The sequence below is a fragment of the Callorhinus ursinus genome, unplaced genomic scaffold (assembly GCF_003265705.2).
Source record: "Callorhinus ursinus isolate GAN/ISIS: 27379988/994484 unplaced genomic scaffold, GSC_fseal_2.0 scaffold43, whole genome shotgun sequence".
NCBI classification, from domain to species: Eukaryota; Metazoa; Chordata; class Mammalia; order Carnivora; family Otariidae; genus Callorhinus; species Callorhinus ursinus.
In genome coordinates, this window is record NW_027397105.1 from 3,005,751 (window position 1) to 3,025,565 (window position 19,815).

Here is a 19,815-nt window from a genome sequence, read left to right on the forward strand (position 1 = left end):
GTGTGTCCTATGTTAGGGGTCAGCCAAGTATGGCCCATGGACCAGATTCAGCTCACTACCGCTTTTATTTTTTATTTATTTATTTATTTTTAAAGATTTTATTTATTCATTTGAGACACAGAGATACAGAGAGAGAAAGCATGAGCAGGGAGAGAGGCAGAGGGAGAAGCAGGCTCCTCGCTGAGCCAGGAGCCCGATGTGGGGCTCGATCCCATGACCCCGGGATCATGACCTGAGCTGAAGGCAAACGCCCAACCATCTGGGCCACCTAGGCGCCCCTCACTACTGCTTTTTACACGGCTTGTGAGCTGAGAATGGTTTTTACAGATTTAAATGGTTGAAAAAGAAAGGATATGAAAATTCATACAATTATATGGAATTTAAATTTCAGTGTCCATAAGTATTTTTGGAATACGGCCATGTCCATGCATCGATGAACTGTCTCTGGTCGCTTTCGTGCTGCAATGGCAAAGCTGAGTAGTTTCAATAGAAGCCAGATGGCCTGTAGAGATTTCAGGATTTACCTCCCGGATTTTCCCGGATAGTTCCCTATGTCTTTCACTCCAAGCTGCTGGAAGTGGGAACCCACCCCAGGACGGGCTCAGTACTCCTGTTTGCCTATCGCTGTCAGCGGCCATGGGTAACTGCTGGTGGTCTGACATGACTCATATTTTCATGCATATGCACACTCTGTTCATGAGACTTTGCAATACTCTTTTTAGAACTTTATAAGAGCAGATTTGGGTCAAAGAGGCTTGTACTACCCAGTAGTAGGGAGATAGAGAAGGATGAGTTTTGCTGCAAGCGGGCAAATATCTTTTTATATTTATTTATTTAAACACATGTGTTTATATTTTATTTATTTATTTATTTTTTTAGAGAGAGAGAGTGCAAGCAGGGGTTTGGGGAGTAGGGGCAGAGGGAGAGAGAGAGGACCCCAAGCAGTCTCCATGCCCAGCAAGGAGCCTGACGTGGGGCTCGATCTCCCAACCCTGAGATCATGACCTGAGCCAAAATCAAGTCAGTCACCTGTCCAACTGAGTCAACCAGGTGCCCATAGGCAAATTGTTTTTAAAGGCCCATGTTTTCCCCGCTGCTCCATGAATACACATATTTTTTTTGTTCCAAATTATGCAATGCCTGTATATGGAAATTTGGTATATGAAGAAGATGGTGGTATTTGGGGTCAATTTATATAAATGGTGCAATTATAAGAGATCAGGGAGTTGGACCAAAACAAAAATGAAAAAAAAAAGATTTCAACCCTTACGTTAAAAAAATAATTTTGATCACATTTTTATTTTTTATTATTTTTTAAGATTTTATTTATTTATTTGACAGAGAGAGAGCAAGAGAGGGAACACAAGCAGGGGGAGTGGGAGAGGGAGAAGCAGGCTTTCCGTTGAGCAGGGATCCCAATGCGGGCCTTGATTCCAGGACCCTGAGATCATTACCTGAGCTGAAGGCAGACCCTTAACCGAGTGAACCACCCAGGCGCCCCTTGATCACATTTTTAAATGAAAAACAGACAGTTGGGTGCCTGGGTGGCTCAGTTGGTTAAGCGACTGCCTTCGGCCCAGGTCATGATCCTGGAGTCCCGGGATCGAGTCCCACATCGGACTCCCTGCTCAGCAGGGAGTCGGCTTCTCCCTCTGACCCTCTTCCCTCTCGTGCTCTCTATCTCTCATTCTCTCTCTCTCAAATAAATAAATAAAATCTTAAAAAAAAAAACAGTTATGAAAGAAAACAGAAGTGCATGTTTTGTTGGTTTGTTTGTTTTATAAGCTTGGGGTGACAAAGGCTTCTTAAAGTAAAACCAAAAATCTGATAAAACTATGTTAAAAGACAAATTGCAGAGAGGGAAAGAAAATATTGGCCCAGTATATGACAAACCATTAATATCCCTTGATCTTACTCGTAAATCTGCCGAAGATGGCCAAGGACTCCAGGGTTGGTAAATTCACTAGCTCAACAAAATCACCAAGGACCCTGGTTCTTTCCATCTTTACGCTCTACCAATTACTTCAGTCTGCCAATCTGTCTTTAAAAAAAAAAAATGAAATCATGTAAAAAAAAATAATGAAATCATGTGTATGTATTTCTGTTCATTAAGATAAGCACACTAATCAAAAGCTATACCACATTTACAGCAACTGCAAATACAAAGATAGTGTTCTGAATTCTGTGTTTCTTTTTTTTTTAATTTTTAAATAGATTTTTATTTACTTATTCGACAGAGAGAGACACAGCGAGAGAGGGAACACAAGCAGGGGGAGTGGGAGAGGGAAAAGCAGGCTCCGCGCGGAGCAGGGCTCAATCCCAGGACTCTGGGATCATGACCTGAGCCAAAGGCAGACACTAAATGACTGAACCACCCAGGCGCCCTGAATTCTGTGTTTCACCGAGCATCAAAAGCCACCCATCTTTTCTTTAAAAGATTTATTTATTTATTATTTTACAGAGCGAGAGAGCATGAGTGCATGAGCAGGGCAAGGGGCAGAGGAAGAAGGAGAGAGAATCTTCAGCCGACTCCCCTCGAGCACAGAGCCCCACACAGGGCTCCATCCCAGGACCCTGAGATCATGACTCAAGCCGAAATCAAAAGTCTGATGCTGAAGCAACTGAGCCACCCAGGCGACCCGAGCCACCGATCTTTTTGTCCTTCTCTCGTACTTTATTCTGTATCCACATCCTCTGCCTCTGATTGGATCCCTGGATTTTATTCCATTTTTCTGTGTGACGTTCTCTGCAGATATATATCATTGGCGGCTGCTTTGGGGGCTGAACATCCTTTTGGGGGTCCACTGAAAATCCCTCCAAATCCCAACCAGCCAATTCCCTACCCAGGTAGCCCAGAGAAAACTTCTCACTCTGCGCTTTGAAACAGTTTACTGACAATCTGTCTTGACCTCAGCTGTCCCTGTGGGCACAGAATGTCTGCCACACATCCAGCCATCTCAGGAACCAGCTTCATGTGGCATTAGCGGTCAGTAGGTCGGTCAGTGAGATCAATACCACCCCGTTGTGTTTCAAGTCATGAGGAGACAGTGTGTGAAACTAGCAGGGCTCTTCTATTAGACTCGTTCATTCCCATGATCAGCTGGGCGCACAAAATATAAATCTAGTAAGAAAGAATCTTGCCACAGACCAGACCAGAGAGGGTTTGTAAGGCTGCAAAGCTTGGTAGGTATAGGGACCGTGGGGGGAATGTAGCTTCCTTTAGGGTGCTACTCCACCCTCTCTCCTTTCAACCTATTTCACATTTAGAAAGCGACTTCCTCGAGATTGCAGCCCGTGTGTGGGAATTTGTCTCCTGGTTGGGAATTCCATTTTCTATTCCTTTGGAAAACCCACAGTCAAGCTCCTAGGTCCTGTCTGTCTTCCTTCTTTTAGACGTTCTAGTAAGTGTGTGCTAATGTCTCAGCATGGTTTTAATTTGCGTTCCCTAATAACTAACAATGTTGAGTATCTTTTCACGTGCTTATTTGCCATCTATATATGTTCTTTGAGGAATGCATCCCCACTTTTCTATTATTTTGTTTTACATAGCTTGTAAACTACTTTAAATCCTTTCTAGGATAAGACTATTTATAGTTATTTATAAATATTCATTTAAAAAATATATATTTATTATATATACGTATATATACCACATCTTCTTTATCCGTTCATCCATCGATGGACACTTGGTTGCTTCCACATCTTGGCTCTTGTAAATAATGCTGCAACAAATATAGGGATGCATATATATTTTCAAGTTAGTGTTTTTGTTTTCTTTGGATAAATACCCAGAAATGGGATCGCTGGATCCTATGGTAGTTCTATCTTTCAGTTTTTGGGGTACTCTCCATGCTGCTTTCCATAGTGGCTGCACCAACATACATTCCCACCAACAGTGCACCAGGGTTCCTTTCTCTTACTCCACATCCTCGCCAATGCCTTTTATTTCTTCTCTCTCTCCTTTTTTTAAAAAGATTTTATTTATTTATTTGACAGAGAGATAGAGAGAGCACAAGTAGGCAGAGTGGCAGGCAGAGGGAGAGGGAGAAGCAGGGTCTCTGCTGAGCAGGGAGCCGGATGTGGGGCTCGATCCTAGGACCCCAGGATCATGACCTGAGCCGAAGGCAGCCACTTAACCAACTGAGCCGCCCAGGCGCCTGAGACTATATTTTTTAATGCTATTTATACCATGCACATTACTGCACTTGAGAACAGACTATGTTATAGGGCAAGATAGGATTGTTATTTCCATCTTAAAGGGCTCATAAAGATTAAACCACTTGGCCAAGGTCACATGGCTAATGAACGTTGGAGAAAGGACTAGAACTCAGGGGTGCCAGCCAGAAGCTAAAGCTCGTTCCTCCACAGAGCCCCCCCCGCCACCAATCAGGCCACAATGAGGGCAGCAGACCACCTCTTGCGTCTTACCAGTGCCCACACCACCCACAGAAATGCAGACAGGCTTTCAAGAGCAAAATATTGGCCAACCTACCAGGAGGACACAACCAGACGCCCAAGGAAGAAGAGAAGTGGCTTTTCGTTTCTTTTTCCTGTCATCGTCTGTTCAGTGGGAAGGTAAGGTGATCATCAAGCTCCCAGAGTGAACAAACATTCCAAGTCAGCTGGACTCAGCGTAATGGTATCTTTACTTAAAAAAAATGTCAGCCAGGGGCACCTGGGTGGCTCAGTCATTAAGCATCAACCTTCGGCTCAGGTCATGATCCCAGGGTCCTGGGATCAAGCACCGCATTGGGGTCCCTGCTCGGCTGGGAGCCTGCTTCTCCCTCTCCTACTCCCCTGCTTGTGTTGCCTCTCTCGCTGTCTCTCTCTCTCTCTCTCTGTCAAATAAATAAATAAAATCTTTAAAAAAAAATGTCAACCAGGCTAGCCTTTCCCCCACACCCCAGGACACAAGCCCTTCTGTTCTCTGTAGGATTTGTCAAGTAGGATATTTGTTGTGTGGGTTGTGGGGTGGAATGTAGGGTTTATGTGGGATATGGAATTATGTCATATCGTCACATTATTCAATTAAGGGGGTGGCTCTTGCTAGAATATGTGGAATTTTCATGAGCAAGGAGATGATGCCCCTTAGAAAAGTCTCTGAGGGGTCAAGCACAGGTCACTGACCAAAGATCATGATACAGACCGCGGATTCTTCCCATGACTCAAAGGAGGCTGGAGGTGCCATTCTAGACAGAAGGAAGAGCAAGTGCAAAGGACCAGAGGTAGAAACAAATTTGGCAATGTTCAAGGAACAGCAAGGAGGCCAGTGCTTTAGTGATGGAAGGGGTTAGAGCAGCTGGGAGCTGATCTCCAAGTAGGGAGGAGCAGAATCTCTTCGGGTAAGGACTTTTAACTCAGATGGATGCCTGGGTCTCAGCCTAGGCTGATTAAATCTGAATTTCTCAGGCTGATAGTCCAAGAGTTCTGTTTTCTCCATAAGCCCTCCAGGTGATTATGACGTGCAGCCAGGGTTGAAAACGGGTAGAGGACCTTGCCACAGAATGAGTTTGGATTTTATTCCAAGAACTCTAACTTCCCATGTGGAGGACAGGCCAGGAATAGGAACAGGGAGAACAGTTAAGAGGCTGGTGGCTTGAATCAGGGTGAGAGCAGTGCAGTTTGTGAGTAAGGGAGGTAGGGCTGAGACCCTGTGGATTTCATTGGCAGAAGGAAGGAGGCGGTTGGCAGAGAAAAGGGAGAGAAACCAGGGTTTAAAAAAAAAAACCTTGAGGCGCTTGGGTGGCTCAGTTGTTTAAGTGTCTGCTTTCGGCTCAGGTCACGATCCCAGAATCCTGGGATCAAGTCCCGCATCGGGCTCCCCGCTCCGCGGGGAGCCTGCTTCTCCCTCTCCCACTCCCCCCTGCTTGTGTTCCCTCTCTCGCTGTCTCTCTCTCTGTCAAATAAATAAAATCTTAAAAAAAAATCTTTATAACATCATTCAATTGTTTTACCCCATGGGTAAAAGAGTCTTTTTACCCCATCTGGAAAAGAGTCCTTACAGATGTAATTTAGGATCTTTTTTTTTTAAAGATTTTATTTATTTTATTTGAGAGAGAGAATGAGAGAGAGAGCACATGAGAGGGGGGAGCCCGATGCGGGACTCGATCCCGGGACTCCAGGACCATGACCCGAGCAGAAGGCAGTCGCTCAGCCAACTGAGCCACCCAGGCGCCCTGTAATTTAGGATCTTAAGGCAAAATCATCCCGGATTATCTGGGTGGGCCCTAAATGAAAATGACTAGAGTTCTTATAAGTCACAGAAGAGAGAGGATAGGGAAAGAGCATGAAAAAGCAGAGCTGGGAGTAGGGAAGCCTCACACCCAGAAATGCGTGGAGCCACCCGAAGCTGGAAGAGGGGAGGGAGGATTCCCCCCCACCGCCCCCCCAGAGCCCTTGATGGGGGTGGGGCACTGTGGCCAATCTGATTTTGGACCAATTTTCTGTTTTAAACCACCTCCTTGGTGGTCATTTGTTACGGCAGCTCTAGGAATGGCTGGTGGCGCATCAGTTAACAAAGATCAAATAAAAATAAGAACTTTTTTTTTAAAGATTTTATTTATTTATTTGACAGAGAGTGAGCACAAGTAGGGGGGAGCGGGCAGAGGGAGAGGGAGAAGCAGGCTCCTTGCTGAGCGGGGAGCCCGATGTGGGGCTCGATCCCAGGACTGTGGGATCATGACCTGAGCCAAAGGCAGACCCTTAACGACTGAGCCACCAGGCGTCCCCCAAAATAAGAACATTTATAAAAAAAAATAACAAAACTGCATGAAGTCTAAAAAAGAAAATTTATTCCCCTACCTCACATGATTGTGATTAAAAGAGTAAGTAACCAGCAGACGAAGAGAAAGCCTTTGATGAAAGTCAACATCTAGTCAGGACACCAAAAACCAAACCCTTTCTTAATCTGGTAAGGCACCTTTTTTTCCTGGACTACACAGTAACGGTAAAAACTGCAATTCCTTGTTCCAGATCTGTGATCCATAGGCACATAAAATAAATGTGTGTGCTGCCCAAAAGTAATCAATACACCATCCTAGCACAGCATTAAGGAATATGGACTTTAAAACTGGGCTCTCCCCACTTACTAGCTCTGTGACTTTTGGTGGACTCTGCAACCTCTCTGTGTCCTGTGCTAGATCCTGAGCAGAGCAGTAAAACAAAGACAGCTTCTAGGGGAAGGCCATGTTCAGTGGCTCCTAGGTTAGCAGGGGCTGAACCAGAAAGAAAGACTAGAGGTGCAGCTGGGGTTCAGCAGCAGCCAAGGGGAGCCGAGGCTCCAGCAGCCAGAGCAGGGGAAGAAACAACGGGAGACAGGGGTGGGGAGAGCAGGAAGCTGACCAGGGCAAGGGTGGGTGTGGCCAGGGAGAGTTGAGCAGGGGCAATCCTCACCCACCAGCGCCCCCACCCCTCAGCAGTCTCCACCTGTCTGTAAAGCATCTAAATTCATCCGTATAAAAAGCTTCAGACTTTATTAAATAAAAAGGAGGTAGAAGACAAGTCAAGGAAACAGGCCAGGTACTCTTCCTTCCAACCCCACATACACGGGCATACAAACAGACACAACTGACAGGGACAAGTCAGGGGACAGACTGAAGGGCGGAGGGAGGCAGCACCCTCCGGGAGTGGGCCTGGACCCAAGGGTGCGCAGAGACCTGGGCCAGGGGCAGCCGTTCTGAGGGGTTATGCTTGAGCAGCTTGGAGATGAGGTCCTGGGCTCCCACGGGCACAGAGGCGGGGAACTTCAGGTCCACCTGCAGAAGTCAAGGAAGGACAAGGGCCCCCTTAGTTTTATCCTTGACCACCCCCATTCCATCTGGAGAATTCCACAGGGCCCGCCTGGCCTCTGCGGCCAGGCACCGAGGCCTGCGCTCCCACCTTGACGATGCGCCGATACGTCTCATTGTGGGAAGCGCTCTCGAAGGGCGGATTTCCCACCAGCAGCTCATAGCAGAGGACTCCGATGCACCACAGATCCACCTTCTCGTTGTGCGTGCGCCCTTCAATCATTTCTGGGGGCAGGTAGTCCAAGGTACCACACATCGTCTTCCTCCTGGGTGGGATGGCAGGGGAAAGGGCAGGGATCCCAGGTAAAGACCACCTGTCTTTTCCCTGCTGCCCGACAGGGAGCTGAGCAACCTCAGGATGAGCCAGGGGAGTATTTCAACCAGGCTCTGACAGGGCCCTTTGGGGCAGGAGTTGGGTAAAGATAGAGCCCAAAGCCCCAGGGGTAGAATCACACACTGCCCCAGCCTTTCCACCCGGAGGGATGTATCTTAAAATAATCAGATCTAAGGACAATGCTCATCTTAGAATTAACGGGAAAACTGGGGCCCTCTCAAAAGTCCATCCGGCAGGTCCCACTGAAATGGATCAGGTTGGGCGCCTGTGTTGGCTCAGTCGGTTGAGCATCTGCCTTCGGCTCAGGTCATGATCTCAGGGTCCTGGGTCGAGTCCCGTATTGGGTTCCCTGCTCAGTGGGGAGTCTGCCTCTCCCTTTCCCTCTGCCCTTCCCATCTGCTCATCTCTCTCTCACATAAATAAAATCTTGGGGAAAAAAATGGATCAGGTTCTATCTATGTACAATACTATGAAGCCATTACAAATGAGGTGGGAGTATTCTCAGTGACGCAATGAGTGGGTCCCAGGATATTCGGTAGGAAATCTGGGCAAGAGAATTGGGGGTCTCCTATTTTTGTAAAGAGATTGCCGTGTCTATAGGCACTTGAGGACAAACCCACACGTGTCCGGGGACCAAGATCTGGAGTCCTGTTACCCTGAACGTGCCTGCCATTCACACCCAGGCCCGGTCCCCTGGCCCACCGTACCTCAGGGATGGGGCATGCACAGACCAGCCAAAGTCAGCGATCTTCAGCTCTCCCTGGAGCCCCAAGAGCAGATTCTCCGGCTTTATGTCTCTGTGAATCACCTTCTTCCCATGGCAGTACATCAGAGCATCTGCCAGTTCTTCCATGATCTGGGAGGGCCAACGACAGTGGGTCAGGCAAGGCTGGACCTCCAGCTCCAAGCGGCAGACCCCCAGCCTCGGGCCCCTGCTGGTGCCCCAAAGCGCCCATCCGCCCGGACCGTGGCTGTTCGCTGCTCGTCAAAAGTGCGGCTCTTCTGCAGTTCCTTGTAGAGCTCCCCGCGGGGGGCGTACTCCAGAATCAAGTAGATCCTTCGCCGGTCATAGAAATAGTTGTAGAGACGCAGGATGTTGGGATGTCTGGAGGGGACAGGGGAGGACTCAGGTTGCATCCTGGCCGAAGGAAAAGGGAAAGATGACAGTGCCAGGTGGGGCAAAGTGGGGTCACATTTGGACCAGGCCGGGGACAGTGGGGCTGGCAGTGGTGAAGGGGAACTGGGGGCGGCCCTCTGGATTCAAGGTTCTGGCCGGGGCTGGGAGTTCAGTAGGGCCTTGACCGGGGCTGGGAGCTCAGTGGGCCAAGGGACCGCAGCAGGGCAGTCTGGATGGGCAGGGGGTAAAAGAGGAGCCGGGGGAGGAGCAGAGGGGCTGGGGTGAGCGGAGGGCAGGACTCATACTGCAGATGGGCCTGGATTTCGATCTCCCTGCGCAGTTGGTGCTCCACGCCCTCCTTTTCTATCTGAGACTTGAAGAGGACCTTGAGAGCAACAATGAAATGGCTTTTCTTCTCCCGAGCCAAGTACACGTTTCCAAACTTGCCTTTGCCCAGAGGACGCCCGATCTCAAAGTCGTCAATGGTGAAGGAGCGCCTGAGGAGAGGTGGGGGGAAGGCAGGCGAGCGCCAGCCTGTGGGTCATCCCAGGAGGCCACATTCTCCCCTCTCCCTCAGCCCTGCCGGCCCTCAGCCCTGCTTCTCTCCCAAGGGAGTTGAGGACGGATCAGGCTTTCTTGCCTGCATCCCTGCTCCTGCCCTGAGTGGCCGCCTCCCCCCATGTCCTCCGAGTTTGCTCTCCCCCACCCTCTTACCACCCCAAGGCTTGGGTACTCACGTTGAGAAGTTGGGTGTCCCACTGCTGTTCTCCACCACCTTCTGGCCAGGGGCAGCTAAGGAAACAACATGGGAATTGAGCCCCCCCCCCAACTCTGACATTTTCATCCTGGCACCCTCCCCATAGACGCTAGGCCCCTCGGCTCACTCCCCTCCCGTGTCCCAGTTACCTGTGGGCTGGGCATTGGAGCGGCTCATGAGGACAAGCGCAGATGGGGTGGCAGGGTCCTTCCGGAGGATTCTCTGGGGCAGGGTGTTCAGGCCAGGCTGAGTCTGAGAAGGAGCAGCAGTGGGGAGCTCTGAGGGTGCCTTTGTCCCAGGGAGCGAGTTGGAATGTGCTGCAAGCAGCATTTCAATACTTGCTGTCAGCCCACCCAGCCAGCCACCCACCCACCCCCTGTTCAAAGAGGAACATTGAGACCACAGTTTTGCTACTCAGCCCAAGGCTCCGCTCTTTGCTCCATATTAAAATGGGTTCTTCATAAGCGACCTAGGTTGGCCTAAGATAAGGAGCAAAGGACTCACCCCAACACCGAACATTTCACCTCCTTGGCCATGGCCCACATCACATTTTCAGGCACATAACTGTCTAACCTCTATGGTACCGTCCACAACCCCACACTCATTCACTCTGCCCTCCCTCACCCCAGTGGGGAGTAGAGCGCCAGGTTAAAAAAGGAAAAAAAAAATGCCCACAATTCAAGGGGTTTTAGCAGAAACATTCTCACAGTGCCCTAAAAACTTAGTCTAGGGGCACCTGACTGGCTCAGTCAGTAGAACACGCAACTCTTGAACTCAGGGCTGTGAGTTCGAGCCCCGTGTTGGGTGTAGAGATTACTTTAAAATCTTCGAAAAAAAAATTTTGAAAAAATTAGAAAAAAAATTAAAAAACTCAGGCTATTGACGTTTAGATAAGGTCCCGGAGGTCTTGAATGTTGCAACAAATTCCAGTGTTCACCCCTTTGCAACAAGAGGCTTTGGAGACACCGAGGGCTACTCTGATGGCCCCGGACCATTTCTCTCTTGCAGCTTCTCAGAGCAATATACACAACTTCCTTTCAGGAGTGACCACAATGGTTTCTCTTTCAGCTTCTGTTCTTGCCAGCCTCACTAAGTGCTCCGTGAGGGCAGGAGCTGGTGGACAAGGGGACAGATGGACACTTCAGGATACCCAAGTCCCACCAACAGGGAGCAAAGCCTGTGTGAGCCCCTTCCTTCTTCTTAGCCTAGAGAAGAAAGCCTCATGCCCTAAAAACCCATTCCCAAGCAGTGATATCACTACAGAATTTATAAGCAAGCAAGTTGGACAAAATAAGAGTCCAGAAATAGACGCACATAGAGGTGGGCATTTTATATAATAAAGGTGGCATTTCAAATCAGAGTAGACTGTCCACTAAAAGGTCTTAGGACAACTGGAAAATAAATCTATTTAGATCTTGATCACACACCAGTCACTAAAACAAATTCCAAATTACAAATTTAACATGTCCTGAATCTTTTAAACTTATAAAAACCCTGTTCAGAGTCTCTCTCTACTTCCTGTCTAGCCTGTTTGTTCAGGACAAGGGTTGGGAATCATGGCCCAAAGGGCAAACCTGCCTGCTCAGTCCCAGGTATCATTTGTATATGTGACAAGTAGGCTCAACCCTGCAGGGGTCCTCATAGGCTGATCAGATTCAACTTGGCAGCACCTGATAGGATGTATTTGCAAATGCCCAGACCGGGTTCCGCCAGCAAACTCTTGGGACGCATTCGTTGGAGCAAAGCAGGGCAGACTCGGAGGGTCGCCCTCCGCACGACCTCAAATCCCCAGGTAAGAATTCTCCATGCGGGTGGGGGGAGGGGAAGTGGGAAAGCCCTTACCGTCTGCCGGCCGTAGGGCCAGGGGTAGGCGTTCTCCTTCTGGGCCATCCTTAGAGGGAAAGGGGGAGGAGAGCTGGGCACACAAGGGAAACAGGGCTGTAAGAAGCAGGAAAAAAAGAGAGAGCGAGAGAGGAGAAGGTCGGACCGATCGAGCCGGAAGCACGGATCTAGGGCTGCTGAAAGGGGGCTGATCAAGTCGCTGGCTCATCGGGGCGCACCCGGGCGCTCGTGTCGCCGCCCCCGCCCTACTCTTGCACACCCCCCTTTCAGGACCCTCCCTCTACCCTTGAGCTCCCAGTAGCCCGGGGGGTGCGCGCGGGCCGCCCAACGGACCCCCGACCTGCCTGATCACCTGCCCTCTCCCAGCGCAAGACCCGCGAAAGGAAGCCAGCTCACCTGGAGCCCGTGGCACAGCCACCCCCCGGGCCGCGGGCAAACGACTGAACCTGCCGGGCCGGACCCCCTCTGAGGCCCTTTCAAATCTCCCGCCCTGGCCCCATTGGCTGAGCGCGCTGCCCATGCCCAGTCCTCATTGGCTGGACTCCCCGTGACGTAGCCCGTGGGACCCAATGCCGGAGGCGGAATGCCAGACACCGCCCACTGGAGATTCGGGGTTAGGAAAGTTTCGGGCATCCCCGAGTCCAATGTTCTCACATCTTCTTTCATTAATTTAAAATTTCCATCTATCAGGAATTTATCCTTCTGTGTGTATGCATCAGGGTTTTGTTCTCGACGGATGGAGAGTTCATTATGCCAGCACCGTTCGTTAAACAAACCACCTAGTTCCCAGCGGAATTTAAATGCTACCCTTACCCAAAGCAATCCACAGATTCCACGCAATCTCTATCAAAATTCCAATGGCAGTTTTTACAGAAATAGAAAAAAACAATAGCAAATTTGTATGGAGTCACAAAAGGACGCAAATAGCCAAAGCAATCTTGAGAAAGAACAAAGCCACGGGTATCACCCACCCTGGTTTCAAACCACATTACAAAGCTGTAGTAATTAAAACAGCCCGGTGTTAAAAAAAAACAACAACAACAACAACAACAGCCCGGTGTTGACATAAAAACTGCCACATAGATCAATGGAGCTGAGTAGAGAGCCCAGAAATAAATCCACACATATATGGTCAACCAATTTATGGAAAAGGAGCCAAAAACACGCAAGGGCGAGAGGGTAGTCTCTTCAAAAAATGGTGCTAGGAGAACTGGACAGCCACACCTGCAAAAGAATGAATCTGGACCACTATCTTACACTATACACAAAAATTAACTCAAAATGGATTAAAGACTTGAACGTAAGACCTGAAACCATAAAACTCCTAGAAGAAAACACAGGCTGTAGATTCCTTGACATAGGTCTTCACAATATTTTTAAAAACCTGACACCAAAAGCAATAGCAAGACCAAAAATAAACAAGTGGGGCTACATCAAACTAAAAACTTTTTTTAAATTTTTATTTATTCATTTGAGGCAGAGAGATAGATACACACAGAGAGAGAGCATAAGCTGGGGAAGAGGCAAAGGGAGAAGTAGGCTCCCCACTGAGCCAGGAGCACGGCGGGGTTGGGGGGGCTGCTTGGCGTGGGGCTTGGCGTGGGGCTCAGCATGGGGCTCGATCCCAGAATCCTGGGATCATGACCTGAGCCAAAGACAGACCCATCTGAGCCACCCAGGCACCCCCAAACTAAAAGCTTCTACACAGCAAAGAAAACCATCAACAAAATGAAAAGGCAACCTAGTGAATGGAAGAAATATTTGCAAATCATATACCTGATAAGGGGCTAATATCCAAAATATCTGATGAACTCATACAACTTAATGGCAAAAAACAATCTGATTTAAAAATGGGCTGAAGATTGGAATAGACATGTTTCCAAAGAAGACCTACAGATGGCCAACATGTACATGAAAGATGCTTACCATCATCAGTCATCAGGGAAATGCAAATCGAAACCAGAATGAGATTTAGCCTCACACCTGTTAGAATGGTTGTCACCAAAAAGACAAGAAATAACAAGTTTGGGTCAGGAGGTAGAGAAAAGGGAGCCCTCGTGCACTGTGGTGGGAATGCAAATTGGTGCAGCCACCATGGCAAACAGTATGGAGGGCCAACAAAAACTTAAAGACAGGGTGCCTGGGTGGCTCTATCTGTTAAGTGTCTGCCTTCGGCTCAGGTCATGATCCCGGAGTCCTAGGATCGAGTCCCACATCAGGCTCCTGGCTCAGCAGGGAGTCTGCTTCTGCCTCTGACCCTCCCCCCTCTCATGCTGTTTCTCTCTCGCTCGCTCTCTAATAGATAAATAAAATCTTAAAAAAAAAAAAAACTTAAGGACAGAACTACCAAAGGATCCAGCAATTTCACTTCTGAGTATTTATCCAAAGGAAAGGAAAGCAAGATTCAAAAAGGTATCTGCATCCCCATGTTCACTGCAGCATTATTTACAACAGCTAGGATATAGAAACAACCAAGTGTCTACAGTTGGATGAAAGGATAAAGAAAATGAGGTGCGTGCGTGTGTGTGTGTGTGTGTGTGTGTGTGTGTGTACTGGAATATTATATTATTCTGCTATGAAAAAGAATGAAATCTTGTCATTTGTGACAACATAGATGGACCGGGAGGGTATTATGCTAAGTGAAGTAAGTCAGACAGAGAAAGACAAATACTGTATGATTTTTCTTATATGTGGAATCTAAAAACAACAAAGAAAAACTCATGGATACAGAGAACAGATTAGGGGTTGCCAGAGGTGGTGGGGGTGGGGATGGAAGAAATGAGTGAAAGGGGGTCAAAATGTTAAAAAAAAAAAAGAAAGAAATGCAACATTATGATACAGATGTAAATGTTAGTTGATTACAATTATATTGTTGAAAAATGTAAGCTGAAACATGTGTGTGGCATTATTTCTTCTAATATATTAGCAGGGAAAAAATGGAGGGAAAAAACTACTCTTGGGGCACCTGAGTGGCCCAGTCAGTTGAGCATATGACTCATGACTTCCGCTCGGGTCAGGATCTTAAGTGGTGGGATCAAGACCCGCGTCGGGCTCTGCACTCAGTGGGGAGTCTGCTTGGGATTCTCTCTCTCCCTCTGCCCCTCCCCCGCTCATTCTCTGTCTCTCTCTCTCTCTGTCAAATAAATAAATAAAATCTTAAAAAAACAACAAACAAGGGGAGGGGGTGGGGGGATGGGTTAGCCAGGTGATGGGTATTAAGGAGGGCACATACTGCATGAAGCACCGGGTATTATATGAAAACAATGAATCGTGGATCACTACATGAAAAGCTAATGATGTATGGTGACGAACATAACATCATAAAATCAAATTAAATTTAAAAAACTACTCTTGATATATTGTCATAGTAGATACTTGGATCTCCATATTTCTGGACTCTTTATTCCATTGTCTGCATGTGTTTATTTTTGTGTCATTACTATTTTATTCTTTAAAGTCTTGCACTCACAAGACTTTTCCACCAGTGGACCTTTCTCTGCAGATCTCCCGACGGTGGCTGCATTGTTTGGACTGACCCTAACTCTTCTCCTTCCTGCCACGCTCCCTTCTCTGCTCTTTCCAAACACACATGTCATAATTGGGTTAATAAATACATTTGGGGGCCTTCTATGGAATAAGTAGTGGGTATTTGTAAGTATCACCTGCCTAGCACCCTTCCTCTTTCTTCAAACAACGCCCCAACTTTGCTTTAGGGAACCACCTGCACCGCCCCCCCTTCTGGGTAGTCAGTTTCCATTGTCGTCTGTTTCTGTTTCTGCAGGCACCTAGAATTTTCTGGGTCTGAGAGGGAAGCTGACCCCATCTCAGGTCCAGGATTGGATGCTAACTGATCGACACCAGACAACACTTTTTATTACGGGATCGTGGTCGTGGTTCAGGGATTAGCATGTGACCCAAGTGACCCCATGAATGGGAATTTTAGGGTTCTTGTCAAGAATGCTGGGCAGAAACTCCTTTTCTCCACAAAGCCCACCTTGCTGCTGCTGGTGGTGCTCCGGAAGGGAGCAGCCTGAGAACGAGCCTAGCTTTGTAGAAGGTCTGGGAAGAACCCAAGACCTTGATGGTGTTGTTCAGCCTCTCAACGCCTATTTTGCACTTTGCTTATAGGGACCGGTAGGTCTCTTCCCTAATGCATTGACTCAAGAGTTTAGTTATTCGCTGTCAAAAGCATACTAACTGACACACATCTACAGACCTAGAGGGTTCTTAGCCATAGAGTGTGAGTGAATGATGCAAAACTGCTGAGAGTCAATCACTTGATCTACAAAAATACCATTTTCATATGATTCAGCCACATGTAGATCCAAGAAGTCCTTATGGGTTTCTCCATCGCTTCGTAACACCTTTGGCTGCAAGTTACAGAAAACCCAGTCAGCAGTGGCACGAACAATAGGGATCTGTTTTCTCTTAGCAAGAAGTCAGCAGGTAGGCCGTTGTTTTGTTAGAGATGTGGATTGGCCTTGCTGTGATTCTCTTGAGGTGTCCCTTAGGATTGCAAGATGGCCACCAATGGTCTCTGCCCCCTTTATAGGATGAGTAGAAACCTTTCTAGAAGTACCCAATAGATTTCTCATTGGCCAGAAATGTGTCCCATGGCTACTGCAAAGGAGACTGGTAAAGTGTCTTAGGGTGAGCCCAACCCCGCTTCCCAAGATCAGGGAGCCCATCACAACTGCAGCGCCTTCATCAACGTGCTTGGCATGGAGAGACCAGCTAATGAAAAGCTTTGTAAAAATTCTATCACCTGCCGAGTACTTTATTCCTCATGACCTAGTGAAGGGAGATTTTTCTGGAATCTGTCAGGGGACACAGTGCATGGGTGGGATATGCCCTGATAGATCCAATACAGTGTCCCTGTCCCCCACAGTCTTTAAATTCCCACTTGCCTGTTATGCCAGAAGATATTTGGCCTTTCAGGAATATTTGATGGGCTAGCATAGGATCGGGATTTGCATTATTCATAAACAACAAAACAAAACAAAACAAAAGCTGTCTGTTCTATCGGCTAGGCAACCATCAGCTGCCTGTTGAAGTTCGGGAACAAAATCTCTGTTGTTTACCCCAGTGACTCTCGAGGTGTCATGAGGGGGGAATTGTCACTGTTCTTGCTACGGCGGAATTTTCCCAAGACTAGGAAGGGTTAGAATTGGATTGTGATCTGAAGGTCAGGGCAGGATGGTAGGATATTATAATGTTCGGGAGGAACAGATGTTAGTCCCTTTAATTTCTGATCATGGGATATCCCCCAAAGAAGTTTCAAGACATGAATTCTCATCATCAGCCAATAAGCCTCTTTCAGGAATGAGGAGGGTCTGGAAGTGGCTGGTTGGGGGGCAGGGAGGCCTGGCCAATACCCCCAAGGATTGGGGTTGGGGAGAGTGGGAAGTGACTGCCAGTGGTCACAGGGTTTTCAGAGTGATGAAAATGTTCTGGAATCAGATCGTGGTGATTGATGCACAACTGTGTGAATATAGTACAGACCCCCGCATTGTATACATTAAAATGATTAATGGTAAATTGTATGTTAAGTGTATCTTACCACAAAAACATGATGAAATATTTCAAATATCAAGAATAATTTTTAAAAGCACTTGTGTAACTACTATTCAATTATTTAAATCTTAACAAACTTGGCCCTATTTGCTTCTGATTTTTTTTTTCTTTTTTAGTGAAATAAAAGGCATACAGGTGAAGCTCCAGGGTAAAATTTTAAGAATTAAGTCTATGTGTACAGTTTCTGTACCATTTTCTATTGTCTTTTTTAAAAAAAATTCCTCTTTGAGGTAATCAGAGCTTCTAATTCTCTCCTCCACATCATTTAGCTTCCTTTTTCATGCTTTAATTAATTAATTTTATTATTTTTAAAAGATTTTATTTATTTATTTCAGAGAGAGAGAGAGAGCATGAGCAGGGGGAACGAGAAGCAGGCTCCCCATGAGCAGGGAGCCCGATGCAGGACTCAATCCCAGGACCCCTAGATTATGACCTGAGCCGAAGGCAGACGCTTCATCGACTGAGCCACCCAGGCGCCCCTTGTTTATTTATTTTAAAGATTTTATTTTTAAGTGATCTCTACACCCAAGGTGGGGCTGGAACTCACAAACCTGAGATCAAGAGTCACATGCTCCAGTGACTGAGCCAGGCGTCCCTCTTTTCTGTGCTTTTAAAATTTCTTGTCCCTCTGTTCTGTGTCTTGGGTAAATTCCTGAGTTCTCTTTTTAAAATAGCGAACTCTATCTCCTGTTGTGCCCAGTTTGGAATGTAAGACAGACTTATTTGGTTACATCTGTCATTCATGTGTAAGATTTCTAATTGGTCAATTGCATATCCATATGCTTTTATTGAATTTTTGTCTTTTTGTCTCATGATTTGATTTTGTTACTTATCTTTTCACGTATCATAATCATACTTACGTAAAATTCTTTGTCAGACCACTCCATAGACTTCTTTTCGTTTATGTTCCCATGATTGTCTCTGTTCCAGTTATGCTCTCACCATGAAATTTCTTCATCTGTTTTGGGATTTGGGTTTGTAACTTCATCTTGGCTGTTTCTGCCAAAAAATCCAGGCTTTTTTCGAAGACCAGGTTTTCTGGATGGACCCTAAGTTGGTGTATGAAGGAGCTCAGCTTCAGTGGCGGGGAGCGTGGCAAATGGGGAGTGCATGTCTGAAAGAGGCAAGACTCAGTTCTAGCGGCTTGTTACTGTGTGAAAGTGTAGCCCAGGTATGGACAGATCTTTCCATTTTTTTTTAGAGAAGCTAGAAAACTAGATTTACGAAATTTACTGAAATTTACTGAGCCATAAATGTCAGCAAATAATTAGTCACCAAACATGTCTGTGGACTGGATTTGGTCTATAGACTAGAAATATCCCATCCGTAATACCAGGGCTCTTCCAGACCAGAAACCGCACTTTGCAAGCATCCTTCTCTCCCCGGGGCCACCAAGCTTACCTGGTCACCCCTCAGGTGGGCTTTTAGGGAACACCAGGCAGCAGAAAGCTCCTGCACTTGGGTGTTACGGGTGCACGTCTGAGCCTACCCCTTGCAATCTGTATTACTTGGCAATCGGTTCAATCTTTCTGAGTATCAGCTCTAAAATGAGAATAGCACTCAGCACGAGGCCTGGTACACAGCAAGCCCCCCATGTTAGCTATCACCATGACTACCACATCACCTGGTCCCAGTGGATGAGAGAAGGATCTTCTTTATGAATTAATGCCAGCTAATAAATGTCGAATGCAAGACAGAATTGACAAAAAAAAAAAAAATCACCATTTTGTATCTCCTAAAAGGTGCTCTGCTTAGGGTGGGGCTGTGATGGGGAGGTGGGCTGCCTGCTGTCCCCATCACATGCCTTCGGCCGAGTCAGGTGGCCGGAGCTCCTGGGCTGCTGTCGCCTTCCTAAGTCATCAGCAATTCCCAATTCGAGCACGCACAGCCTGTGCAAGGAAGGGCAGATTGTCTGCCTCCGTCTTGGCACACGCGACACAGTGACCGCTCCAACAGAAAGCCGGGCAGCGGCAGGGGAGCGGAGCAGACAGGGAGGGCGAGGCACAGCGTCCAGCCTGCTTGCGTGCGCGTGATGCTGAGCCCGCCCAAATTCCTCTTGCGCAGCCCAGGCCTGGTACCCTCAAACAGAGGCACTGTTAGGAAAGAGATGTCTAGGAAGAAATTTCCCGCTGGGAAGGGGAAGGACAAGACCTATGGAGTGGCTGGCCTGTATGTCTTTGTCCCCCCCGCCCCCCACCCAATAATCTGAAAGCAGCAAAAATGCACGCGGCTCCAGGCTTCTTAGTGACATTTGAGAAGTCTGGAGAACATTTGTGTTTAATTAATTAATCAGTTGCTACGTATAATAATGATTAATTCTTGCCACACTCTTTCCAATAAACAATCTTTATTGCTCCAAATACATTTTCTGAACAAGAACTCGGAGCTGCTCGTGAACGATTTG

The 19,815-nt window shown here is 47.3% G+C and overlaps 1 protein-coding gene across 7 annotated transcripts; it reads right to left on the minus strand.

The window, feature by feature from the left end:
- Positions 1-6,769: 6,769 nt before the first annotated feature.
- Positions 6,770-12,308, minus strand: AURKB (aurora kinase B). 7 transcript variants are annotated; one of them, XM_025864375.2, is made up of 9 exons: positions 12,234-12,308; positions 11,838-11,933; positions 10,145-10,247; positions 9,976-10,030; positions 9,544-9,735; positions 9,088-9,226; positions 8,829-8,977; positions 7,879-8,053; positions 6,770-7,754 (listed from the first exon to the last, which is right to left on the minus strand). In XM_025864375.2, exons 2-9 carry the CDS (start codon positions 11,883-11,885, stop codon positions 7,581-7,583), a joined length of 1,035 nt encoding a protein of 344 aa, XP_025720160.2. In that variant the 5' UTR covers positions 11,886-11,933; positions 12,234-12,308; the 3' UTR covers positions 6,770-7,580. The 7 variants fall into 7 exon arrangements, with proteins under 7 accessions (XP_025720160.2, XP_025720163.1, XP_025720161.2 ...); XM_025864378.2 differs by having other exon boundaries at positions 10,145-10,312; XM_025864376.2 differs by having other exon boundaries at positions 11,838-11,910; positions 12,234-12,302.
- Positions 12,309-19,815: the final 7,507 nt, after the last annotated feature.

Bases quoted from the DNA above. Each gene is read 5' to 3' on its own strand.
- AURKB (XM_073881670.1), bottom strand. From the start codon at position 12,045: ATGAGCCAGCGACTTGATCAGCCCCCTTTCAGCAGCCCTAGATCCGTG. The intron at 10,031-10,144 runs GTAACTGGGACA...TTGTTTCCTTAG, and splicing joins CTCCAATGCCCAGCCCACAG to CTGCCCCTGGCCAGAAGGTG. The intron at 7,755-7,878 runs GTGGGAGCGCAG...TGACTTCTGCAG, and splicing joins CGTATCGGCGCATCGTCAAG to GTGGACCTGAAGTTCCCCGC.